We start from the raw sequence: 26,335 nt of genomic DNA, 5'->3' as shown, positions 1-26,335 counted from the left end.
CGGAGGGCCTTTCTTTAGGCAATCTTATTCGCTAGAAAAGATTTTTTTTTTGCAACCTTGCTCCCTGGTGAATCTTTTCTAAAATCTCAATTGAGACAAGTCCCTGTCTTCCACGAGGTTCTTTTCTAAAGTCTCCCTTGAGACTAGTTTCTTCTAAAGTCTCCTTTGAGACTTGTAGATTGTCTCCATTTCGATTATTTTCTAAAGTCTCCTTTGAGACTGATTCTTTGTCTCCATTGAAACTCTTTTTTTTTAAATCTTCTTTGAGACTGGTTCCTTCTCTTCCTTGAGACACTTTTTTAAAGTCTCCCTTGAGACTGATCCTTGTCTTCCTTGAGACACCTTTTTAAAGTCTCCTTTGAGACTGATCCTTGTCTTCCTTGAGACACTTTTTTAAAGTCTCCTTTGAGACTGATCCTTCAGTCCTTCTGTGGTTTTTGAATCTTTCGTGACCACCAAGTTTCAATCACCCTTGAGACTGATCACTGTTTACGGGACTCCGTTCAAACATTACGATTTTCGTATCATGCAAACGGAAAACTTTTTCTTTCCCTGTATTTGTTTACAAGAAAAGCAAACTCATTCCGTGTCATCTACGAATTCTCATCAAAAAGATCCCATAGATCTCAATTTTCCAGACGCTCTTTCCATTTGGAATAATTACGCAAACTACCCGTACCAAGGGCAACGAATTACCACTCACAACACTCCAAGGAATCGTCAAAAACCACTGAGAATGCAGCTGTATCCATCTCGGGCTTCCCTTCACCCGTCATCGGCTTTTCTTCTGCTTGGAACCGTTCTTTTATCACACTAAACTTTTCAATCCGGATTCCAAGCCTTGGGTGTAGGCGGAGGACAACGGAGCCTTGCCCCTTCACCCAACGAAAACCCACAACCACATTTTTCTCTACTTTTTCCTGTGAACAATAAAATCACAAATCACTCAGAATCAATTTTTCCTCGTCGCCATTGTGGTGCTCTAATCAACACTCTCCACGCTACTCCAGATCAGACTGACTCTGTTGATGTTTACTTCCCTAATCCCTGTCCTCAACCTCACATGACAGCTTACCGCTCTTCGCTCAGGGCTGTACTCAATCACCCCCACTGACATTGGTGTCAGGGCCGTACTCAGGTACCACAGACAGTTCTCGTACATTGGGGCAGTAGGGTATTGTAGCAGTTAATTACGTGAGAAAGCTTCTGATCAGCTGTTAAGGTTTGCGGCAACGTTGTAATGCGATCGAAGAACAGTTGGTTGAGACGACGGTGATCAATGATCTGCTTCTCCAGAGTTCTTTTCAGGATCGGTTCAACCCTTCTGAATGTGGAAAGGACCACACAATGGTCACTCAAGTCAGAGGGAATTGTTTCATTGGTAACCGAGTGCGATAGTTTCTCATCACATATCACATGGTCCAGAATATTACCACTCGCCGGTCTCGTTACAAAAGTGTTCGTAACCACCATGCCGTACGATGATAACAGGTGAGAATACTGCTGCACAATATTGATCGAGGGTTTGTTTACGGGAATGTTCATGTCACCGACTATGATACAATCGTGACCATTTTTAGTTTTCGACAAGATTTGATCCATCTCGTCAAGGAACCGAGTAGCACCAAATGACGGTGGCCTGTACACAGCATGGCAGTCTATACGTTTGTTTAAGGAACGTAGCTGGCAGTGTATGTGATGAAATCCGTCAGCTGTTCGGTTCTCGAGTACATCCATAACAATATCGTTCCGCACGAACACAGCCAAACCTCCGCTCGATTCATTACGACAGGAAAAAGTTGCGATGTATCCATCCAAGTTGTAAATACAAGTTCGATCTGCCTTCAGGAAGGTTTCACCAAGCACCAACACATCGATACGTTCTCCATACTGCTGCAGCATCTCCCGTACACCATCAAACTTGGCCAGATCGTTCATGCCCCGTATATTTAGTTGAAGAATTTTCAGAGAAACAACATCAGTACAAAATTTATTTACAATCCACTGTTGCATACATTCAAACTCAATATTACAATACATTGACATAATTAAAGTAGTTTACAGTAAAAATCGCTTAGCAGCTAGATCAACCAGATCACTACCATCAACGTTTCGGGTCCGGCTCGGCCAAGATCGACATCGAGAGATCAGTTGAGTGTAAGAGCGACTCATCACGCGACCTTTTAGACTGCTGCAGTTTGCGGACATCCAGGAGGCTGCGGACCTTCTCGACCTTCGAGTCTGACGATTTTTTGGTGAGAATTACCCCGTCTCGACCTGGCCAGACATACTGTAAGTCGGCTTGTTCCTGGAGAGATCTGACGTCCTTCAGTAACTTCATACCGAAGCTGGTCATCTCGTCGCGAATGATGATTCTGTTCGTCGCAGGGCCCGAACCAGCACCTAGAGCAGATGTAAACAGCAAACCGTGGTTCTTCTTCTTTGCGAAGAGGTCCTCCTTGTGTTGTTCTTCTGCGAAGACGACTCGAATCGGCACGGATTTACTGGTTCGCTGGGAAGGATCTTTCGACACCAACCGAGTAGCTTCAACGATAGCATCCTGCGGTAGTTGACATTTGACGGCAGCTGCAATTTGGCGCACGAGTTGTTTGGTGTCCTCAGTTTGGGTTGTTGGTACGCCCAGAATGACAGCGTTTTTGATGAGCGCAGCTCGGTTGACTCGATCAAGGCTTAACTGCAGGTCGCTGATTGTTTCGTTGGTTTGCTTCTGGTCACTCTGGAGGTACCCAACGTCCTGTTTCACCTTCACGTAGTCCCGCTTTACAGACTTGATCTCCGTGACGAGTACCTCGATTTGGTTCCCAACGTAGGTGTTGAACCGTTTCAGCTCCCCCATGGTTTGTTGGATATCATGCATCTCGGTGTTTGTTTTGCGTACCTCGATGAGAATTTCGCTCATGACTTTGTCGTCGATCCCGCTGAACAGCGTTGGATTCTGGCAGCGATGATGAATTTCACAACATTGCACTGAGCAGAAGTAGGGCTTCGCTCGTAGCGCAGCAGCTGATGACCCGTACACTCCTTTGCATTCTGTGTGTTCACTTTTCTAGCAGTTGACACAGGTGACAATTTTGGTTGCCTCAGGCTCGGCAACTTTACACACCGCGCAAATACTCGGGTCGGCAGACATTTCCACCGAATGTTTTTTTTACAAACAAGTGGGGGCAGCGATAAGTGACAGACAGTAATAACCGGCGAACTAGTACTGCATCAGCGAAAATTCTGGAACTTAAGCTATCATCTTATTGACTGTTAAGTATCCCTCGTTTAGCTGGTCTAGATCATTGTAATTGTATCTTGAATCTCTTTAATTATATTGCAAGTGTGTTGCATTTCTAGTACCTAAGCTATTTCCTGTACGACCCTATATAAACCATTGTTACACTATTGTATTCCTCTTTCCCGATCCAGCAGTTGAAGAATAAAGTTCAAAGGTAAAAGTGAAATAGTCTTTTAATTCCGCACAGAAAAGACATTGGCGACGAAGGAAAATAGCAACGAGGTTGCTGGTAACGCGTGGAGTAGTCGAGTAAGTAGAGTGATCGGAAGGGAGAAGTTTGCCGTGGACGCCAAAAACCACGTGCTGTGTGATCGTTGTGCTCAAGGTCAGTGCCATGACGAAGCCGGAAGAAGAAGAGAAGAACGCCGGCGCGGCGGAACACGCGATGAAGCTGATCGGAACGCTGGAGAATTTCGTTCCCAGTGCGGATTTTGATGACTACCTCGAGAGAGCCGAAAACTTTTTCGAACTGAACTGCATCACGGATGATGAGTTCAAGCGGAAGCTGATCGTCCATTTTATTGGCTTGCCCGCGCTGAAGAAGCTGCAGCAGTTGCTGTACCCGAAAACCCACAAGCAGTCGACGTACAAGGAGGTAACCGACAAGCTGAAGTCGTACTTCAGTCCCCAGAAGAACCGGATCGCCCAGTCCGTGGAGTTCTTCAAGCGATGCCAGCACGAGTACGAGAAGGTCGCGGATTTCGCGGTCGAGCTGCAAGCCCTGTCGAAACACTGTGTCTTCGAGCAGTTCCTCGACGCAGCCCTGCGCGACAAATTCATCGCCGGTCTACGGAACGCCAAAATCCAGGCCGAGCTGATGAACAGTCCGGACAACACGAAGTTCGATGAAGCAGTCACGAAAGCCAAGAATCTGGAGCAGATCGAGGAGGACCAGCAGAAGATGAAGGCCAAGCAGCAGTACGCCAACCGAGTCAATGGCGGAAACACCAACCGACGAAACCGTTCGCAGTCCCGGAAGCCGGAGCAGTCCGAGAGAGGCCAGCGCAGCAGTTTGCGAGGCAGACCCAGCTCGCGAGGAGGACCACGTGGCCGCAAGGATTTCCGTTGCTACGCTTGCGGAAAGAAGGGCCACATGGCGCGGTCGTGCTGGAGCAACAAGGCGAACGTGGTGAACCGCAGCGACGACGACAGCGTGGTCGACTCTGACGACGAGGTCAACCACGTGGTGAACGTTCCGCTGTTCAAGAGGTTGTGACTAGACGGTAAGTGGCTGGAATTCGAGATCGACTCGGGGGCATCCTATACTATTATCAGTGTGCACGATTACAAAGAAAATTTTGCGCGCTTGAAGCTGCAGAAGTGTGAAGTGAGGTTAAGGGTTATTTCGGGCACGATGTTGAACATTGCGGGGTCAATACGAGTGAGAGTGAAGTGCGATGGCCGATCGTACACGATGACCTTGATCGTGATCGATGGGAAAAGTACGTTCCATCCGTTGCTGGGGCGAGACTGGTTAGATGTGCTGTACCCTGAGTGGAGGCAATTTTTTGAGAACGAGGTCGCAGAGGTCGACCAAAGTGAGGTTAAGTTGGACAGTACTCGCGCCACGTTGCTTTCTAACCTCAACGCACGCTATCACGACTTGTTCACCAAGAACTTGGAAGAACCAATCGAGACTTTTGAAGCTAGTGTGGTTCTGAAGGAGGACGCCAGGCCGATCTTCTACCGGCCGTACGAAGTTCCGTTTGCCCTGAAGGAGAAAGTGTCCAGTGAGCTGGATAGGTTAGTGCGTGAGAAGATTTTGGTTCCGGTTAAGCACAGTGAGTGGGCATCGCCGATCGTGGTTGTGCCGAAAGCAGACGGTAGTGTACGGATCTGTATGGACTGCAAAGTGACCGTGAACAAGGCGATCTGTACCGAACATTATCCTTTGCCTAACATAAGTGATGTTTTTGCGAACCTAAGTGGTTACCGGTACTTTGCGAAGATCGATCTGCAAGGGGCGTACTGCAGGTTAGAGTGTCGGAGGATTCCCAGAAGTATCTGGTGATCAACACGCACAAGGGACTTTTTGCCTACCAGAGACTACCCTTCGGGATCTCAAACGCGGCCTCCGCGTTCCAGTTTATCATGACTGAGGGCATTTTGAAGGGGGTAGAAGGAGTCCAGTGTTATCTAGACGACATTTTGTTGGGAAGTGAGACCGTTGAGGGGTTAGTGAAAAAAATTCACGAGGTTCTGGGACGGCTGGAAGAGTTCAAGGTCAAGGTGAACCTTGAGAAGAGCGAGTTCTTGGTCAAGAAAATCGCTTATCTTGGGCATCAGGTTTCTGAGAAGGGTCTCAGTCCGTCGGAGGAGAAGGTCAAAGCGATCGTAGATGCACCAAGGCCGAAAGATGTGTCCCAGCTGAAATCGTTCCTCGGAATGATCAACTACTACTCCAAGTTTGTCCCCAATCTGTCCGTGAAGTTGTGTCCCCTGTACGCGCTGTTGAAGAAACGTTCAGTTTAAGTGGTCTGCTGAGTGTGAAAGTGCGTTCGACAAGTGCAAGAAGCTCCTGTTGAGTAACCGACTCCTAGAGCTGTACAACCCTGATCTACCGATCGTGGTCGTGTGCGACGCGAGCTTGAATGGCGTGGGAGCCGTTCTGTGCCACAGGGTTGATGACGTGGAAAAGCCCGTTTTCTACGCGTCGAGCACTTTGTCCGCTGCTGAACGAAACTACCCGAATCTGCATCGAGAAGCTCTTGCCGTGGTCTTTGCCCTGACGAAGTTCTTCAAGTACATCTACGGTAAGCAGTTTACGGTTGTCACCGACAACAAGCCGTTAGCAGCCATTTTGGACCAGAAGAGAGGTCTGCCGCCGTTGGCCGCGGCGCGGTTGCAGAAATACGTTTATTTGCTTTCGATTTTCGAATTTGGGATCGTGTATCGCAAGGGGTCGAAGATTCCAAATGCAGACGCTTTGAGTAGACTACCGGTTTCTGGTACCACCGGGGTCGACTCGGAGATTGCTGAGCTGTTGAGCGTGACCGAGGAGTCAGCCATGATCGATCTGGAGGTCATAGGCCGGGAAACTCAGAGAGATGTTCTGCTGAGTACGCTTTTCCAGCTGGTGCAAAGTGGGTGGGACGAGAGTAACGTACCCGCCGACCTGAAGTTTTACTTCGCAAACCAGAGTTGTCTGTCGTTGTTTAACGATTGCGTACTTTATTCGGAAAAGTTATTGTTCCGAAGTCTTGCCAAAAACGTGTTCTAGAGCTGATGCATGGTTGTCATCTTGGAGTGATCCGGATGAAACAAGAAGCTCGACGGTACGTTTACTGGCCGGGGTTGGACAAGGACATCGAAGAATTCGTACAGCGGTGTGAGGTTTGCAGTAAGACCGGAAGAATGCCGAAGAAGGTTTACTCGAAGTGGCCGGAGGCAAGTAAACCGTTCGAGAGAGTCCATCTGGATTTCTTTCACTTCGGTGGAAAAACGTTTTTGATTGTCGTTGACGCCTACTCGAAGTGGATCGACGTGAGGTTGATGAGTAGAACCGATTCAGATTCGCTGATTAACGCTTTGAACTCTGTGTTCCGTATTTTTGGGAAAAGCGATCTGATCGTCAGCGATAACGGACCACCGTTTAACAGTCAAGCATTTGTGGACTACGCGAGACAGATGAAGATTGAGTTGAAGAAGAGTCCGGCGTATTCGCCCGAAAGTAATGGTCTTGCGGAAAGGGGGGTCCAGACAGCCAAAAGCGGTTTGAAGAAACTGATGGCTGATCCGAAGTACGGTAGCTGTAAGATTCCGGAACTGGTTGAGATTTTCCTGTTTAGTTACCGGAACAGTTACTGCCAGGCGCTAGGGTGTTCGCCTGCAAGCAAAATCTTTTCTTTTGTGCCAAAAACCGATTTGGACAGCAATTTGAAGCCGGAGCAAGAAAAGGTTAAGAAAAGGGTTAGATTTGATCTGCGGGTCAAAGAGAAGATCATTGATAAGCGGGAAAGTGTCAATGAAAAGCCAAGGGTCAGGAAAAACGACGATTACGCTGTAGGAGATCTTGTGTGGTACCGTTGTGAGTACAAGACGATGAGATCTTGGTTGGAAGCTGTGATCGTGGGTGTTAATAGCAAGAATACATACTACATTGAGGTGTCAGGTAATACGAAGTTGGCTAGCAGGAACCAACTGAAGAGAAGAGTTGTGGAGAAAAACGATTATATTTACCCAAAAGTTGAGCCCAATGTAATTGTAACACCTAAGAAGAGATACAAGCGAAGGAGAGAGAAGAGTTCACCTCTCAAGACACCTGAACGACCTGCGAAGTTGCGTAGGAGTAAGCGTGTCAGGAGAAGACCAGAGAGATACGAAGTTTTTAGATTCCACAAAATGTAATTTTGAATTTAAGCGGGGAAGTGTTAAGTATCCCTCGTTTAGCTGGTCTAGATCATTGTAATTGTATCTTGAATCTCTTTAATTATATTGCAAGTGTGTTGCATTTCTAGTACCTAAGCTATTTCCTGTACGACCCTATATAAACCATTGTTACACTATTGTATTCCTCTTTCCCGATCCAGCAGTTGAAGAATAAAGTTCAAAGGTAAAAGTGAAACAGTCTTTTAATCCGCACCGAAAAGACATTGACAACTTATGAGTAAGTGTAACGTCTTACTACGCTTCCCAATGGAGTATATTTACCAGGAAATTAGGAACTTTTCCCTCAAGATTCTTGCACTGTCCATACACCGGCATCCAAGATAACACGTTCACCTGTCCTCCGCCTCGTGATCTTCACTTTTCACGTAACTGCAAATACCACGAATCAGTTTTTCCTCCTTAAAAACTGTTAGTTTCAGGACACTGTAGAAAGTGATGTGCTCGTCACTTGCAGGGTGGCAGCTAAATTAACTTTATATAGGGGGCGACCCGCTGGCGGACCAAGCTACAGGGGCGGACGAACCGTATATGAGAGGCGCATCGAGAGCGAACCAAGGCGGTTGGGGCTTTTTGAGCGGATGAATTTTATATGGGGGCGTATCAAGGGCGACCCGCTGGCGGACCATCCTATAGGGGCGGTTGAACCATACAAAACGGCGTATGTGGGGCGGATGAACGGCGGGTGAAACATTTCAAGGCAAACCTGGGTGACCCCGGGGCGGGTCGCTGGCGGACCAACGTCTCGATAAAAAAACTGATTGTGCGCCAAATTGTTGCAAATTTTATCCGCCAGCGGGTCGCCCGTGGTCCGCCAAATTAAACGCCGGCGAATCGCCAGAGCGGTTTGGTGGTCCACCAGCGAACCGCCGGCGGGCTGCGCCTCTCATATACGGTTCGTCCGCCCCTGTGGGTTGGTCCGCCAGCGTGTCTTCCTTGATACGCCCCCCATATAAAATTCATCCTCCCAAAAAGCCTCAACCGCCTTGGTTCGCCCTCGATGCGCCTCTCATATGCGGATCGGCCACCCCTGTAGGTTGGTCCGCCAGCGGGTCGCCCTTGGTACGCCCCCATATAAAATTCATCAGCCCAAAAAGCCCCAACCGCCTTGGTTCGCTCTCAATGCGCCTCTCATATACGGTTCGTCCGCCCCTGTAGGTTGATCCACCAGCGGGTCGCCTTCGATAAAATTCCCATATATAGTACATCCGCCCGAAAAGCCTTGGACCACCCTCAATTCGTCTTTCATACAAATTTCATCCGCCCAAGCAGGTTTCTTCAGGATTCTATTGAGTTGTTTCAAGTTCATCTAAAACTGAAAAAAACACAAAGTGCCTTATATAGAAATGCAGACGTTTGTAGATTCTTGTGTGCTGAAATTTAGAAATAAAACAAAAATATGAAAAAAAAACTTAATTTTCAAGCACATTCCCTGCACATCCAGCTGAGTTTTGTTCTCAATCCAAATTACGTGCGTTGTTAGTTCATTGAGGTGAAATAAAGAAAAAAAATAAAGAAACAAAATAATATATTGATGAGCAAATTTGATGCGAAGATTTTTCATTTCCTGGAAATAAAAATAATTCTTGACGTGCAAAAAACTAAATTACCGTCAGTAGGGGTGACTATGGGTCAAGAAACGATACACCTCTCGTAATTTTCACAATAACAAAAACAATTTAAATAACATCAAAAATCTTTTTTCGTAGAATTGTTCTTAGAGGGGTGACGTTGGGTCAAATGAAACTAAAATGATGCTCAAATACAAAGATATGGTAAAAACAAGTCATCCAACAGTGTTTCTTGTTCGAGGTAATCGTATTGACATGCTAAAATGTTTGAAGTAGATATTTTCAAACATTTGGGTACTTTTTGATAAATTCCAACAAAAATTTTAAAAAGTTTATTTTTCGAGAGGTCATTTTTGGCCAAAAACGTACCTCAATTTTAGACATTTGTTCGAGGAACGAGATTTTTTCAGCAAAGTCATTTTAAGATGTTCCTTGCACAACCCTTTTAACAGAATTTAGTTTTATAGAGTAATCTACGTGCGTATGTATTGCGTGTACGTACTCGAAAATAAAGTGCACTCAAAAAACGTTTCACCACATAGTTGCATGAAAATTCCGGTAGCAGCCAATTTTTGGTCCCAAACACCGTTTCACATGAGTCATGCAACTACCACAGTACATTCACGTCAATCCTACTTGCTTCCAACGCAGCCTACACTAAAACAACTAAATTTTACGTGAAATTCTTGCCTGAAAACTTGGAGGCGTGGCTTGCAGTCAGCTGATTTGGGTTTGCATGGAATTCATGCACTAAAAATAGTGTTCACCACAATAGACAAATCCAGCGAAAGCTCAACGCTGCTTTTTGATGGTGAGAGATTTGACAGCTCCCATACTAAATGTCTCGATTTTCATACTTTTTGTTAATTTTCTTCTAAAATAAAATACTTAACATATGAAAACTATATATTGGAGAGTAGCAGCCCAAGACCGAGCTCAGTGGCAGCGCATCTGGAGACAGCTCATGACCCGGAGGTTGTACGAGCAGTAAAAGTAAAGTAAGTAATGAAAACTATATATTTTTGGTGCCCAAAATTCCTGCTGAATCGAATAGTGTACTTATCTCAATTGCAAATTTTTCGAACAGTTTTTATTTTAATAATATTCTAGACACATTTTGTGCACCAAATCAATCAATACTTTTATCATAAAAAATCATTTTATTGCTTAAAAATTGAGTTTTCCTGAGCTCCCATATTCAAATACATGGAAGCTGTCATTTCTAACACCATTGGCCACCTAGCGGCCATTTCAAACTGGATACGTCTATGTTGCATGAAAATATAGGTGATTTTTTTCCATGTGGTTGTTCATGCGAAATCTACGTGAACCTCAGGAGTCTTGGTTTTTTTAAATTTTCAAACGAACCAATACATTCATGTGTAACAACACAAGAATTCACGTCAAAGTTGCAACAAATTCACGCAGCACCTACCTTCTCAGAATGTGACCATCACATGATTTTAGAGGTGATTATGGGGGTTTTCATTCATTTTTTTGTTGCTTTTGGTGATTTCTGAGCAATGAAAACATGGAGTTGAGTTTTAACTTTTTTATTTTCAAAATATGTCGATTTTTATGAACACATATCACAACACAGAAAATAATACTTTCAATCACTTATCACAGTATTTTTTTTGCAATAAATCCTCCGACATCAGCCACTTCTGAAGCACAGGCGAATAGTTCACGATTCCGGCACGCTTGCGGTTTGGGTGTAGTCTAGTCAGCAGCGGTTCTCAACCTTTTCTCCATGTGGTACCCCTTTCAATTTTTCGGTGGCCTGAGGTACCCCCTCTGTATTTTCCCAGATTGGTTTTAATTATAAAAAAAAATCGTTTTTTTTATCTTCGATACAATACTACATAGTTTTTTCAATAAAATTTCTTTTATCGTGATTCTTACTGAAACATAACAAACTTAACGCTCGGTCACAGAGTTAACTCGCATAATCAAAGAACTGTGTTTTCCTGTTCCCGATGTCATTAATTTTGTTCACGTATACGCGAACTTATCAAGAACCGAGCAGTTTTTGCTTTTATCATTTCTACCACTAGAATCGGGTGCTCACCTCAATATCATTAATTGAACTGACAATATCTAGACTGCGAATCCAAGAACCAGGGCAGGGTAAGTTATAAAATCGTCTGTTAGGTTCTAATTCCAATATATATTGCCTTTCTACGCATAATTGTCCCATGTCCCATTTTGGACGATTCTGAATTTTTAACAAGTTTAATTTGTTTTTTTTTCAAAATTATAAGGTTTGGATTTTGCTCTGGGCGGAAAGTTGTTAAATTTTGCTGGAGACCGTTTCCCCTTTCTGGACGTCGAGTTAAAGAACAAGTATTATAGAAATCATAGAATATAAGCAAGCCAGAAACCCTCTGTTTATTTGCCAATTAATTAATTGAAAGAAAAAGTTTTAAAGCAGATATCATTTATTGATAACAAAGATATTGTTAACAGTCAACAAACATAAAATACTAAAAGCAAAACAGTCCTTAACTAATGAGATCCTTGGCCCTGGATACTATTTGCAAGTGCTGCAAAATCGGGCACTATGTTTGACAGGTAAAGTCTAATATCTGAAGCTGCATTTAATCGATTGCGGTACTTATTTTTGATGTACGCGTAGGCTGAAAACGCACTTTCTACTAACTCCGTACTTGTGAATGGCAACAAAAATCTAATTGCTTTTGCGGAAAGCTTTTGATAATCAATCGGGAGTTCAGCCCAAAATTGCAACAATGGTTTCTCCTTCAATAGCCTTTTTGCTGCTGTATCTGTTGATAAATCTATCAACACCGCTTTATCGCTAATGTCTAAATCTGCGTGTTCGAAATGTTGCTCTTCGAACGGATTAGAAATCCAATCATTCAAATTATTTGGCTCTGGAAAATATTTTCTAAATTGAACTTTCAATGTGCACAAGTGGTTTTCAATCTCATCTCTCAAATCATTCGATAGCTTCTTTGATTTGGAGTGCACAAAATCATGTAGCTGCTCGAACATTTCTGACCTACCCTGCATTAAACAATCCTTCCAAAAAACAATCTTTTTTATCATGGCTTCAATTTTATCATTAACGTCAAACACCGTTACGTTTCTGTTTTGTAGGCTGAGGTTTAGTTTGTTAATAGAAGCAAATATATCAGCAAGATATGCGAGCCGTGCCAACCAGTCAAAATCGTTGAACTTATCTGCCAACGGATGCGGGTGGTCCTTCAAAAAAAATTGTACTTCTCGGTGTAACTCAAATAGTCTGTTAAGCGCTTTGCCTCGCGACAACCACCTCACTTCAGTGTGAAGCAACAAAGAATCGTGCGGTGCCTCAAAGTCTTGGCACAATTTTCGAAACAATCGGCAGTTAAGTGACTTTGCCTTAATAAAGTTTATGATTTTTACACTCTCGTCGAGAACCTCTCTCAGATTCGCGGGCATTTTACTGCAAGCTAGATTCTGTCGATGAATGCAACAGTGTGTCCAAACGGCCTGCGGAGCTACCTTCGCGACAAGAGCCCGGAAACCGCCGAGCCTCCCAGACATCGATTTAGCTCCGTCGGTGGCAACTCCGTCCAACTTGCCCCATTTTATTTGGTGTTTCGAAAAGTAACTATCGATGGCGCCGAAGATGTCGGCGGCTTTGGTGTGTTCCTCCAGTGGGTGGCAAAGCAGCAAGTTCTCCTCAGGCTGGGTCCCGTTCATGTATCGTACAATCACAAGCAAAATTGCAAGGTTTGCGACATCCGTACTCTCATCTACCTGCATTACGAAACCGGCGCTTCGTTGGAGTCTCGTGATGACCTCAAGCTCGACGGCTTGGGACATATCGTCAATTCTGCGATGAACAGTTGAATTGGACAAAGGTATGTTAGAAATTTTGTCCACGGACTCATCGCCTAGAACGGTTTGAACGGCATCTTTTATGCAGGGATAAACAAGAGTTTCGCCAATCGTGTGTCCTTTCCCAGATTTTGCGATGTTATAACTGATCTTATACGACGCTTCAACATAAAGTTGGTTTTCTCGTTTGGATTTGTTAAAATGATCCGCTACGGTCGGTTGTTGCATATTTTTAAAATACTGGTTTGACTTTCCCACCAAAGTAGGATGTTTTCGTGCCTGGTGACGGATGAGCAGCGAAGGTTTCATGCAGCTATTCGCAAGCACTTCATTGCAAACGACGCACTTGGGCTGTTGATTATCCTCGTCGCCTATCCACGTGAATCCAAATCCGAGATAACTTTCAGCGTACATTCTCTTTTTATGTATATTTACTTTGCGCACCTTAAAAAAAAGGTCCAGTTAATTTTAATAAAAATCCACGACTTATTGATAAAAACTCACTTTTTCAGCAGGTTGGATCGTTTTCGATGGATCTTCAATAAATGGTTGCTTTTTAGACACCGTACCTGTCGGCTTCGCAACACCGAAATCGGCCGTGAGCACATTCCGGTGAGGAGTTCCATTAGCAGCACCTATTCCGGAATCAGAGCTGCTTGCGTCGTCCGTTAGGCCACCGCTATCGGCCGGAACGTAACTAGCAGCTGATCCAACAGCTTTCGTAGAGCACATTCCGGTGAGGAGTTCCATTAGCAGCACCTATTCCGGAATCAGAGCTGCTTGCGTCGTCCGTTAGGCCACCGCTATCGGCCGGAACGTAACTAGCAGCTGATCCAACAGCTTTCGTAGAGCGCGGAGAATCAAAAAGAGCCGTCTATTAAGAGAGAAAAAAGGGAATTTAACATAAAATACATTTTTTATAGGCCATTTCTTACTCTGAGATGTTTATCCATTGATTTATCATTGTTCCGAACAGAACCGGTTGCAAACCAGCGCAGGATTGGTTTGTTGAGCTCGCGATCCGTTTCGATCGCATTTGTTCTTGAAGTCGACACCTCGGTATCGGTGCAGGCCGTACCATCCGTGACTGTCCGCTGCGCGACATTATTATCGATCGCCGAACAGCTGAGCTCCGCCCGGTGAAGACTTCTTGCGGTAGACTCACTTATTCCGGAATCAGAGCTGGTCGTGTCGTCCGCGACTGCCGGTGTTAAGACACCGTGATCGGCCGGAGCGTAACTGGCGGCTGATCCATCACCGGGAGCCGTCTATTAAGAGAGGAAAAAACGAGTTAAGCATAAAATACTACTTTTATAGTTCAATCTTACCAAGCCGAGCTCCGCTTGAAAAAGACTTCCAACGGAAAGTACACTTTTTCCAGTTCGCTCCGTGCCTGCCGGATTTAGGACACTGGAATCGGTCATAGTACAGCTGAGCTCTGCCCGGTGAAGACTTCCTGCGGTAGGCTCACTTATTCCGGGATTAGAGCTGGTCGTGTCGTCCGCGACTGCCGGTGTTAAGACACCGTGATCAGCCGGAACGTAACTGGCGGCTGATCCATCACCTTTCGTAGATCGCGGAGAATCACCGGGAGCCGTCTATTAAGAGAGAAAAAAACGAGTTAAGCATAAAATACTACTTTTATAGTTCAATTCTTACCAAGCCGAGCTCCGCTTGAAAAAGACATCCAACGGAAAGCACACTTTTTCCAGTCCGCTCCGTGCCTGCCGGATTTGCGACACCGAAATCGGTCATAGTACATATGAGCTCCGCCCGGTGAAGATTTCCTGCTGTAGACTCAATTATTCCGGAACCAGAGCTGTTCGTGTCGTCCGCGACTGCCGGTGTTAGGACACCGTGATTGGCCGGAACGTAACTGGCGGCTGATCCAACAGCCTTCGTAGATCGCGGAGAATCACCGGGAGCCGTCTATTAAGAGAGAAAAAAGGGAATTTAACATAAAATACATTTTTTTATAGTCCAATTCTTACTCTGAGATGTTTATCCATTGATTTATCATTGTTCCGAACAGAACCGGTTGCAAACCAGCGCAGGATTGGCTTGTTGAGCTCGCGATCCGTTTCGATCGCATTTGTTCTTGAAGTCGACACCTCGGTATCGGTGCAGGCCGTACCATCCGTGACCGTCCGCTGCGCAACATTAATATCGATAGCCGAACAGCTGAGCTCCACCCGAAAAGGACTACCACTTGTTCCGAAATCGGTGCTTATCGCGTCGTCCGTGCCTGCCGGTTTTGCGACACCGAAATCGGTCTCCGGACATTTGAGCTCCGCCGGGTGAGGACTTTCTACGGACGCAATTCTGTCCCTTGTGCTCGTGCAAGCAACGTTCTTGTCCGCTGACTGTCGGGAAACACAAGCTTGTTGATTTCCGTTCAAATCGCACGAACTGGCACTTCCATCACGAGGATTTCCTCGATTTAACCATGCTTGAAGTACTGCGGCGGATTTGGCACTTTTTGCTTTTTCATGAATGCGTTTTTTTTTCGGAGGATCCATACTTTTACGAACACGTTTTTTCACTGCAGCAAAGCAAATGATACGACAGGTTTTTTTTCCGCATCAATGACAAGCACCCCGTGAACGTTTTGTAAAAAGTGCACAGATAACTAAAATCCATACCTGCCAAAATAATTTAAGCACTTCTCATACGATTTCATTCAGTCTAACTCGGATAACCAAAAAATGGTAATCTAAATCGAAGTGAAAGATTCATTCGAGAAACAGCATTACACTTTTTTCAGTTCACTTTTACACACTTTCATTGGATTTTCTAGTTCAAGTATGATAACACGAAAGTGTGTAATCCATTACACGAAAGTGTGTAATCATACTTGAACTGAAAAATCCTATACAAGTGTGTAAAAGTGAACTGAACTGTGTGTAATGTTGATTACCAGTGTAAGAAAATTTTAAAAAATATTAAAATTAAACTCCATATTGCTGGCAGATCAAGACCAGAGGGCTTTTGTTAATCTGATTTGGTTAACCGCGGTGGATTTTCTTGAAATAATTCGAACTGTCAAAAATCCACCAAAGGATCTACCGGTGGATACTTTTCTACCACAGTTTTTTGTGTGATCAATGTGGTAGATGTTTTGGTGGATTTTTGACAGTTCGAATTATTTCAAGAAAATCCACCGCGGTTAACCAAATCAGATTAACAAAAGCCCTCTGGTCTTGATCTGCCAGCAATATGGAGTTTAATTTTAATATTTTTTAAAATTTTCTTACACTGGTAATCAACATTACACACAGTTCAGTTCACTTTTACACACTTGTATAGGATTTTTCAGTTCAAGTATGATTACACACTTTCGTGTAATGGATTACACACTTTCGTGTTATCATACTTGAACTAGAAAATCCAATGAAAGTGTGTAAAAGTGAACTGAACTGTGTGTAATGTTGATTACCAGTGTAAGAAAATTTTAAAAAATATTAAAATTAAACTCCATATTGCTGGCAGATCAAGACCAGAGGGCTTTTGTTAATCTGATTTGGTTAACCGCGGTGGATTTTCTTGAAATAATTCGAACTGTCAAAAATCCACACTCAAAATCAGAAGTATCCCTCAAAAGGGTACTTTCAATCCTCAAAAAGGATACCTTCTATCCTTTTCATAAGTTCACCCGGCGTCACCCTTTTAAAAGGGTATGTCAAAATCAGTACATTTTCGATACCCTTTTAAAGGGTGACGACGGGTGAACTTGAAAAAAGGATACTTTTTACTTTGAGTGCACCAAAGGATCTACCGGTGGATACTTTTCTACCACAGTTTTTTGTGTGATCAATGTGGTAGATGTTTTGGTGGATTTTTGACAGTTCGAATTATTTCAAGAAAATCCACCGCGGTTAACCAAATCAAATTAACAAAAGCCCTCAGAGTTTTATTCTGCGATTAGAAAGAGAAAACAACATTTTTTTTAATCAAGATGTAAACAGCTAACAAGCGAAAGAGGCGCGAAGCATTGCGGGATAGCGTTTTTTCACGGCCTGTTCAGCCGAAGCCGCCATTACAGGTAACTATTTTCGGTACCCCCTGAGAGCTGTTGTGGTACCCCCAGGGGTACATGTACCCCAGGTTGAGAACCGCTGAGTGGGACAGTTTCGTTCACGTCCGCCATTCGGGGCCAGCTCAAATTAAAATTGGCCACAGTGAGAAACCGATGATCGCGCTGAATTTTCTGGCTTCGATGCCTGGAAAATAAGAACACAGAAAATTAATGCAAAAATTATCAACAATGGTGCAGAAAATACTAACAAATGAATCTTGAATTGCTCCGGTTCTTAAATCAACCAAGAAAGAAAAATAACTAAAATCTTGATTCCGTGCCCGACTGAAACCATGTTTAGCTGTTGAGAATCACCAGCAGACTGATTGTCCTCAGACTTGCTGGCTGGCTCAAAATTTTCAGACAGGAAAATCATGCAACTCTGCACGTCGTCGTCACTTTTCACCACAATGTTGCATGAAATGGTGAGTGGATATTTTCCATACCACTTTGCTTGCGAATGTGACATGAATTCCATGCAAAGCCAAATCAGCTGACTTCCAAGCCACGCCTCCAATTTTTTTTTTTTCATAAAATTATTTTTATTAGGTCCTTTTCGGTACTGGGACCTGGTTAGGACCGAGTCGGCTTCTGTAATTACAAAAAACTTAATAATTACAGAGGATCTTGTGTGTAAATGTTAGTGGGAGGGGAGCCGATTACTCGCGGCCTACTCGGGGTTAGTAGAGAAGGGATTGATGTTAAAGACAAGGCGTGGGATGGGAAGGGGGATTGTGTAGGGGTCTTGGTTGGCTCTTCTGGCCTTTGCGTTTTGTCCTCAGCCGCAACTCGGTGTCCAGCTGCTGAGGCGATCTTGCTTTGCTTCCGGTGCAAACCAGAAACGACGGCGCCTCCAATTTTTCAGGCAAGAATTTCACGTAAAATTTAGTTGTGATAGTGTAGGCTGTGTTGGAAGCAAGTAGGATTGACGTGAATGTACTGTGGTAGTTGCATGACTCATGTGAAACGGTCTTTGGGACCAAAAATTGGCTGCTACCGGAATTTTCATGCAACTATGTGGTGAAACGTTTTTTGAGTGCAGGAAAATCATGCAACTCTGCACGTCGTCGTCACTTTTCACCACAATGTTGCATGAAATGGTAAGTGGATATTTTCCATACCACTTTGCTTGCGAATGTGACATGAATTCCATGCAAACCCAAATCAGCTGACTTCCAAGCCACGCCTCCAATTTTTCAGGCAAGAATTTCACGTAAAATTTAGTTGTGATAGTGTAGGCTGTGTTGGAAGCAAGTAGGATTGACGTGAATGTACTGTGGTAGTTGCATGACTCATGTGAAACGGTGTTTGGGACCAAAAATTGGCTGCTACCGGAATTTTCATGCAACTATGTGGTGAAACGTTTTTTGAGTGTGTCACATTCGCAAGAAAAGTGGTATGGAAAATATCCACTTACCATTTCATGCAACATTGTGGTGAAAAGTGACGACGACGTGCAGAGTTGCATGATTTTCCTATCTGAAAATTTTGAGCCAGCCAGCAAGTCTGAGGACAATCAGTCTGCTGGTGATTCTCAACAGCTAAACATGGTTTCAGTCGGGCACGGAATCAAGATTTTAGTTATTTTTATTTCTCGGTTGATTTAAGAACCGGAGCAATTCAAGATTCATTTGTAAGTATTTTCTGCACCATTGTTGATAATTTTTGCATTAATTTTCTGTGTTCTTATTTTCCAGGCATCGAAGCCAGAAAATTCAGCGCGATCATCGGTATCTCACTGTGGCCAATTTTAATTTGAGGCCGAATGTGCGCAGGCTCATCGGGACCGGTAATCAAGGTAGCCAAGGGAATCAAAGCAGGCCGAGGAGATGGAGACGAAGGCGCTGGCCCCGAATGGCGGACGTGAACGAAACTGTCCCACTAGACTACACCCAAACCGCAAGCGTGCCGGAATCGTGAACTATTCGCCTGTGCTTCAGAAGTGGCTGATGTCGGAGGATTTATTGCAAAGAAAAATACTGTGATAAGTGATGGAAAGTATTTTTTCTGTGTTGTGATATGTGTTCATGAAAATCGGCATATTTTGAAAATAAAAAAGTTAAAACTCAACTCCATGTTTCCATTGCTCAGAAATCACCAAAAGCAGCAAAAAAATGAATGAAAACCCCCTCCCCCAAAACCCCCATAATCACCTCTAAAATCATGTGATGGTCACATTCTGAGAAGGTAGGTGCTGCGTGAATTGTGCAGCGACCTCAAATTTAAATCATTAAATTTGTCCATTTTTTGATCCTCACCACAGTTCTGACCATGCGCGCTTACGCAAGCATAAATAATTTTACCCGTCGACTCGCGTTGCGCGACAAATAATTAAGCTTATGTACAGGTGTGGATCATGAGTCATGACCTGAAAAGCCCTTTATTAAATTTCGCCAATTATTAGGCAATCAAAAAAAATGGTTAAGCTTTCAATTATGAATGTGCGATGTTATGTTCCACAGGGGAAATTGAGGGTGTGGCTTAACCAAATTAATTGGCATGTTTGTTCAATGGAGAATTCGACCTTCTCATTATTGACCTACATTTTTGAGAATGTTTGAGGAACATAATTTTGATATTCCAATAACATAATTTAAAGATTCACGACAATGGTTCGAACTCATGACTTCCGATTTTGAGGTGTACTCACGACACCATACGGAAAGTCATGAAGAATTGCAGAGGTCTGCATAATTTAATTCATGAGGTTCATCGATGCTTCTCATCGAAACGGACCACTTTAAGCAGAACAAAATTTAGTAGAGTTTTCGGGGACTGACTATAAAAACCCAAAATTCTTGAGGAGGTTAGTTAGTTCCAGTTCTTGTTCCAGTCCAGTTCCAGTTCCAGAAGACGCCCCAGACCAGCCAGACCCGCCAGCAGCCACCAGTAGCAGAGGCCCCAGTCCAGCCGGACTTAGCGGTGGAGGCCGCAGTCCGCCGGGACTTAGCCGCCGTGAAGAGTCCAACCGGGACTTTGAGAAGTCCGCCGGGACTTAGCCGCCGTGAAGAGTCCGTCGGGACTTAGCCGCAGAGAAGAGTCCACCCGGGACTTAGGAGTTCGGGGTCTGGCATGGCTCGGCGAAGAGGTCTGGAGAACAAGTCTGGCTTCAACGTAGAGAATTGGCTCGACGAAAGTCTTAATGAAATTAGCAACAAAAAGTTGAGTGATGTGATCGTGCGCGTAAAAGTTGAGAGTGTTACCACAAAAATGTAATCTTTAAAAAAGTATAACATACAAATAAGTGAAGTTTACTGATCTGTTTTGACACTGCAAGTAAATATCACAAAAATCCTGAAAGCCTAAACCGCTCGGGCGCGTTCAATTGGTTGCAACTTTGACGTGAATTCTTGTGTTGTTACATATGAATGTATTGGTTCGTTTGAAAATTGAAAAAACCAAGACTCCTGAGGTTCACGTAGATTTCGCATGAACAACCACATGGAAAAAAATCACCTATATTTTCATGCAACATTGTGGTGAACACTATTTTGAGTATGAGGTTAAATTTTGTCAGGCAGCAAAATCAAATGTTGCGCTAGTGTGCGTACGCGAAACGTCATAAAGCTCTATTGAGAAGTACCTGAGAAATGATAAAATCCGTAAAAAATATTTTGACCCAATCTCACCCCCCAGACCCAATGTCACCCCCACTGACGGTATTTAAAATGTGCATGTGTTATTGGTACTTACATATAAAAAGGCAACGTGTTGAATGTTAACAATTCTACTCTAATCTAATCTAATCTAATCGAACACAAGCGCAGCTGATCCGAGGAAAGTATCCAGGAAGAACATATTATATGTATGCAGCAATTCCCCACGAAAACAGCATGGAAAAAAACAAAAGTGCTCGGATCGGGCTCAATATTTTTCTGGGTGTTCCCTGGCCGAAATAATTAGACCCTTATTTTTTTGTTTGGCCATTAGGGTGACCTACGCCGTGTTAGGGTGGTCTGAAAAATTGCCATTTTCGTCGATTTTCGCAAAAACCACTTTTTTCGAAAAATCATAACTCATCGCCATTTTAACCGATTTCAATACGCAAATGAAAGGTGATAAGTTGATCTTTCAAAGAAAAATAGTAAGAAGTTTCAAAAATCTAGCCTAACTTATGAAAAGGGGGTAAGAAACATTAAAATGTCGTTTTGACGGTGTCTAGGCCAAAGAGCCTATGTCTGGAAATATTTTTATCGGATTCTCCGGACATTTTTACATAACATATTAAAAAATGGGAGGAGTTCATTAACAGGATTCCGAGATATGATTTTTTGAACAAAAAAATCGTGTTTTTTGACGCGCCGCGCGCAAAAACCGGAGAATGACGAAATTGGCAAAAAATCAACTTTTTTCACTAAAACTGCGATAACTTTAAAATTTCAGCAATGACCTATAGATGTTTGGGTACCAATTTTCGTAATTAAAAGACGCAACTTTTGGTACCCACACATGTATATGTCATCGCTGAAATTTTAAAGTTATCGCAGTTTTAGTGATTTTTTGCCAATTTCGTCATTCTCTGGTTTTTGCGCGCGGCGCCTCAAAAAACACGGAATTTATGTTCAAAAAATCATATCTCGGAAAACTGTTAATGAACTCCTCCCATTTTTTAGTATAATATGTAAAAATGTCCGGGAATCCGATAAAAATATTTCCAGACATAGGCTCTTTGGTCCAGACACCGTCAAAACGGCATTTTAAAGTTTCATAGCCCTTTTCATATGTTAGGCTAGATTTTTGAAACTTCTTACTATTTTTCTTTGAAAGGCCACTTATCACCTTTCATTTGCGTATAAGACAATTGAAATCGGTTGAAATGGCGAGGAGTTATGATTTTTCGAAAAAGTTGGTTTTTGCGAAAATCGACGAAAATTGCCATTTTTCAGACCACCCTAACACGGCGTAGGTCACCCTAATGGCCAAACAAAAAAATAAGGGTCTAATTATTTCGGCCAGGGAACCCCCAGAAAAATTTTGAGCCCGATCCGACTACTTTTGTTTTTTTCCATGCTGTTTTCGTGGGGAATTGCTGTATGATTAGATAACGGCCCATGTTCTTTCTTGTCATTCAATTTTATCATATATTGTATGGGGGAATGGTAGATATGAATATAAAAATAAATCTTATAGTGAAAAGATAAATACAAATAAGCAGTAATTTTAAGGAATAATTGGCTTTGTTGTAATCAGGAATCTCTTCGTAATCTGAACCATCTGGTCTATTACAAGACATGTGCACAGAAAGTGAAAATTCAATTGCTGTACGATGAGCATCGGTTTCCCAAAGTGGGGTTTTGGCCTCTGTTACACAGAAGTCTTCTGTCATGTTAGTGAATAGAAGATCTAAAAAGCGATTATTACGATTTTTTACATGATTAATGTTGGTCAGGAAGTTGTTCATGTCATCATAGTTTCCCTTTCGGTAGTCCATAAAAGAGTTGCCAGCGACTTCACGAAAAGGGAGCACCGTGCAAGATATCGATACGAGAAATGGCAGGTGGTGCCGCACGTCTTTAACCAACGGTAAAGGTGCTGGGAGAAGAGTATAGTTGATCGGTGTATCTGAGCTGGCAAAGCACAGGTCGAGAACGTGGTTTGAGTTGTTGCGCATGTCATTCAGTTGGCTAAGGTTTGCGGTGGAATAGTCATCCAGGAGGTTGTGTTTTAACGCGTTGGTCGGAGTAAGGGCTAGGTTTGGAAGCAGTTTGTTCGTCGGGGTCCGCGTCCAGCGAATGGCTGGGAAGTTGAAGTCACCGAGGACCATAACACTATCGTTTACTTTCATTTTGGAGACTATCCACGTCAAAGAATGTCTGTGCTGATCGAACAGCGGCTTATCGTTGTCAAATTTAGGAGAAATGTAGATAACACACATGAACATCGTAGATGCAGCGAGTGGAACTGCGACCCATACTTGCTCTGGAACGGTAAAATTTGGTGGGAATTGTTGGCGTGGCTTTAGTTTGGAGCGGACGGTAAGCAGAACTCCCCCGCCTGACTCTTTAATACTGTTCGAGACGGTCCGATCTCCACGGAATACTTCGAATTTGGGACCAAAGATTTGACCAGATAGAGTAGCTGAGGTCAACCACGTTTCAGAGAATGCGTACAGGTCTTAGGAGGCAGAAGAGATTTCAAGGGCGTAGTTGGCGATAGTGGTATTAATGCCTCCAACGTTCTGATAGTAAAGCAGCAGATTCGTAGATACAACAGGTTGAGCAATTCGATTTGAAGAGACTAAATCAGCAGGTAAAGTCTGAGTAGATGATCTAGGTGAGATAAAACCATTGTTGTTGCTCGCACTTTGGCGATCAGGTTGTACACGATCTGCTCGGGTCTCCCGTAGAGAAGTTTCAGCGAGGACAGTAACTTCGGCACCGTGGATAAGTCGAGCAGTAGGCTGCTAACCATCTTCTTCGCGTACCCTTTGATAGCTCGATCTAGACGTAGCAGATTTTCCGAATCAGTGTAGCCACACGCTTTTGTGGAGTGATTGTATCTACTGATGAACAGTGGCCATTCAGCAGGATCACCAAAGAAGTCTGGCAGTTCCTTGGACACCACTTGCCCTACAGCTATTTGGTGGGATGTAAGCGGGGGTGGATCCAGACACGATTTAGATGGTCGGGTATGAGAACCGGACGGAACGGGATGTGGCGGAATAGTGGAGCAGCTTGAAACTTCTTAATCTTCCTGCGGCGGTATCGTAGGATGAGATGATTGCGTGCGTCCTCCGTACGGGCTTCTGATTCCCTCCGAAATGGAAGGCAAACTAGAATGCACACTGTGTGTAGGTGTGGGTTCGTTTCGTTTGAAGTTCAACTCTCGTGATCGCTGCAGCTGCCGGTCATACAAGTTGTCCGAGGATTCAGGTCCAATGTTCGCGATGCTTCCTCTACTGCCACTTCTCGTGTGCGGGAGTGACCGTCACCACCGTTAATCTCCAGCCGTTCATTTGTAAGACCTGTATTCCTCGCGGGCCGCCAGAGAAAACCCCTTCAGCCCGCTCTGGAACAACTTCGAACTTACGTAACTCACAGCTTTCGTTGGAACTACGAAGAGAGGAGGAGGAGATACAACTGGAAGAGAAGATTTCCAAGCAGCTTGAACGCAAGAAGAAGTTGATTGCTAAAAAATACGATCTTATGAGCCAAAGAGATGATGTCAAGTCACGCAGCAGCGGTCGTAGTAACCGAACGACGCCAAATAGAGTTCTCAACTGGATCGAGACACAGGGAAAAGCCGGTAAATCCGACCCTGCCGATTCCGTGAACCTACTGAGCGGTAATCCGGTCGGCCGGCTCAACGCGGAACTACACCGGCTATTGATGTTGTTCTGCTGCTGATTTAGCATCTCGTTGAACTGGTTGATCAAGTCCTCTTGAAATTCGTCAAAGCGCTTCTGGTGGTTTTGTTTTTCGGCCAGGACACGATCCTTCTCTCTAATCAGCTCTAGTCTTTCCGGCTCTGCACGTTGCAGTTGATGTTTCAGCTTTTGTTCTCGTTCGCGTTGTAGGTTCTGGTCCTGTTTACGTTGATCTTCCAATCGTGCAAGCTTCTCAGCTAATACTTTATCAGTCAGTTGACGGCCGACATCATCCGGCTTGTTAGCTGGTGGCTTCCGATTTATTTGATCCAGCCAGTTTTCATACCGCGTAGTCGGTTTGAACAATTTCCCAACGGCTCCTTTCGAGAAAGGTTTGTCCGGAACTTCGGGAATCGAATCGACGTCCAGTTGGCCAGGAGGTTTGTTTGGATCAGGACCGCTGATTCCTCCAGCTGGAAGCTTTTCAAGTTTTGCCAGGTCGTCTACAGATTTGCTCTTATTAGCCGGTGTAGTCCCGCGTTGAGCCGGCCGACCGGATTACCGCTCAGTAGGTTCACGGAATCGGCAGGGTCGGATTTACCGGCTTTTCCCTGTGTCTCGATCCAGTTGAGAACTCTATTTGGCGTCGTTCGGTTACTACGACCGCTGCTGCGTGACTTGACATCATCTCTTTGGCTCATAAGATCGTATTTTTTAGCAATCAACTTCTTCTTGCGTTCAAGCTGCTTGGAAATCTTCTCTTCCAGTTGTATCTCCTCCTCCTCTCTTCGTAGTTCCAACGAAAGCTGTGAGTTACGTAAGTTCGAAGTTGTTCCAGAGCGGGCTGAAGGGGTTTTCTCTGGCGGCCCGCGAGGAATACAGGTCTTACAAATGAACGGCTGGAGATTAACGGTGGCGACGGTCACTCCCGCACACGAGAAGTGGCAGCAGAGGAAGCATCGCGAACATTGGACCATAAACGTCTCGGCATTATTGGGTCGAATGCAACTACCGCAGTCAACTTCTTCCCCTCCTTGAAGGTCTACCACAGAGGCTTCAAATTGTAGAACTGCACCCTCATCAACAACTTCCTCGGTTTGTAGGTTAAGTCTCGCAAGCTCTTGGGCAGCTCTCGTCTGGGAACGAGTCTGCCGAGTAATCGGTGGCTTGGTCATGATGTTGAACAGGTAAATCTTTGAGTTTTCTGTCAGCGGTATTTGTTCGGGCCAATCAAAGAAGCAGACTTAGTTCGTACTTTGGTTCAGCTCAAAGCTAAAAAGGGAGATTTATTAGTTGCTGTGTCTTCATGACGGTAAATTTCATATTTACATTTAGTGCCCTTTTTAAGTTCGTCCACTTAACAGAAAGAACTCTTCAATTCGCGCAATCCTAGGTAGAATCTATAAATTCAATTTTAATTCTAATTAGCCAGTTCAAGAAAAATGCAAATAATTCATACCATTAGATTAGTAATTCTGCTGCTGTTACGATTGCGTATGGGCGTTCGATTAGGTGAAATTGCACTGTGATAACAAGACGACCCTGACAAGTCAAACTGACGTTCTTCTCCCTACCAGAAAACTAAAGCTCATGTATAGCCAGTGGCTCTTGCCCCAACGGGGAGTATCGTCAGCGCAGATTGGTACTAACATTCTCCCCCTCGTGTCGCCGGAAGTGTTCCTTCGGCGTCACCAACATTTCCTACATCCAGCAATGCGCGACTTGGTAGAATCCCTTTAGCTGTTTGCACATCTACCCGTCGTACACGCCCGTCCTTGCCCGGATACGTCCGCAAAACTCGTCCACTTTGCCAGCGATTTCGCGTTCCCTCATCTAAGACGACCACAAGA

The 26,335-nt window shown here is 44.1% G+C and overlaps 3 protein-coding genes across 4 annotated transcripts; 2 read left to right on the top strand and 1 right to left on the bottom strand.

The window, feature by feature from the left end:
• The first annotated feature begins 3,635 nt into the window (after window positions 1-3,635).
• On the top strand, window positions 3,636-4,517 carry LOC119766219 (paraneoplastic antigen Ma3 homolog). The gene has a single exon (XM_038250657.1). It carries the CDS (start codon window positions 3,636-3,638, stop codon window positions 4,515-4,517), a length of 882 nt encoding a protein of 293 aa, XP_038106585.1.
• Window positions 4,518-6,655: 2,138 nt separating this feature from the next.
• LOC119766217 (uncharacterized protein K02A2.6-like) lies at window positions 6,656-7,844 on the top strand. The gene is made up of 2 exons (XM_038250656.1): window positions 6,656-7,412; window positions 7,834-7,844. Exons 1-2 carry the CDS (start codon window positions 6,656-6,658, stop codon window positions 7,842-7,844), a joined length of 768 nt encoding a protein of 255 aa, XP_038106584.1.
• A 3,919-nt stretch (window positions 7,845-11,763) lies between these two features.
• On the bottom strand, window positions 11,764-15,715 carry LOC6049778 (zinc finger BED domain-containing protein 5). 2 transcript variants are annotated; one of them, XM_038254753.1, is made up of 6 exons: window positions 15,096-15,715; window positions 14,764-15,033; window positions 14,433-14,702; window positions 14,040-14,372; window positions 13,609-13,978; window positions 12,952-13,548 (listed from the first exon to the last, which is right to left on the bottom strand). In XM_038254753.1, exons 1-5 carry the CDS (start codon window positions 15,621-15,623, stop codon window positions 13,802-13,804), a joined length of 1,578 nt encoding a protein of 525 aa, XP_038110681.1. In that variant the 5' UTR covers window positions 15,624-15,715; the 3' UTR covers window positions 12,952-13,548; window positions 13,609-13,801. The 2 variants fall into 2 exon arrangements, with proteins under 2 accessions (XP_001866486.2, XP_038110681.1); XM_001866451.2 differs by lacking the exons at window positions 14,040-14,372; window positions 14,433-14,702; window positions 14,764-15,033; window positions 15,096-15,715 and having other exon boundaries at window positions 11,764-13,548; window positions 13,609-13,786.
• Between the last annotated feature and the right edge of the window lie 10,620 nt (window positions 15,716-26,335).

This window comes from Culex quinquefasciatus, chromosome 2, assembly GCF_015732765.1.
Source record: "Culex quinquefasciatus strain JHB chromosome 2, VPISU_Cqui_1.0_pri_paternal, whole genome shotgun sequence".
Classification (NCBI taxonomy): domain Eukaryota; kingdom Metazoa; phylum Arthropoda; class Insecta; order Diptera; family Culicidae; genus Culex; species Culex quinquefasciatus.
This window is presented reverse-complemented; position numbering and strand designations above follow the sequence as displayed.

What these genes read in the sequence shown, in the direction of transcription:
- LOC119766219 (XM_038250657.1), top strand. Translation starts at nt 3,636, where the DNA reads ATGACGAAGCCGGAAGAAGAAGAGAAGAACGCCGGCGCGGCGGAACAC.
- LOC119766217 (XM_038250656.1), top strand. Translation starts at nt 6,656, where the DNA reads ATGCCGAAGAAGGTTTACTCGAAGTGGCCGGAGGCAAGTAAACCGTTC.
- LOC6049778 (XM_001866451.2), bottom strand. Translation starts at nt 13,518, where the DNA reads ATGTACGCTGAAAGTTATCTCGGATTTGGATTCACGTGGATAGGCGAC.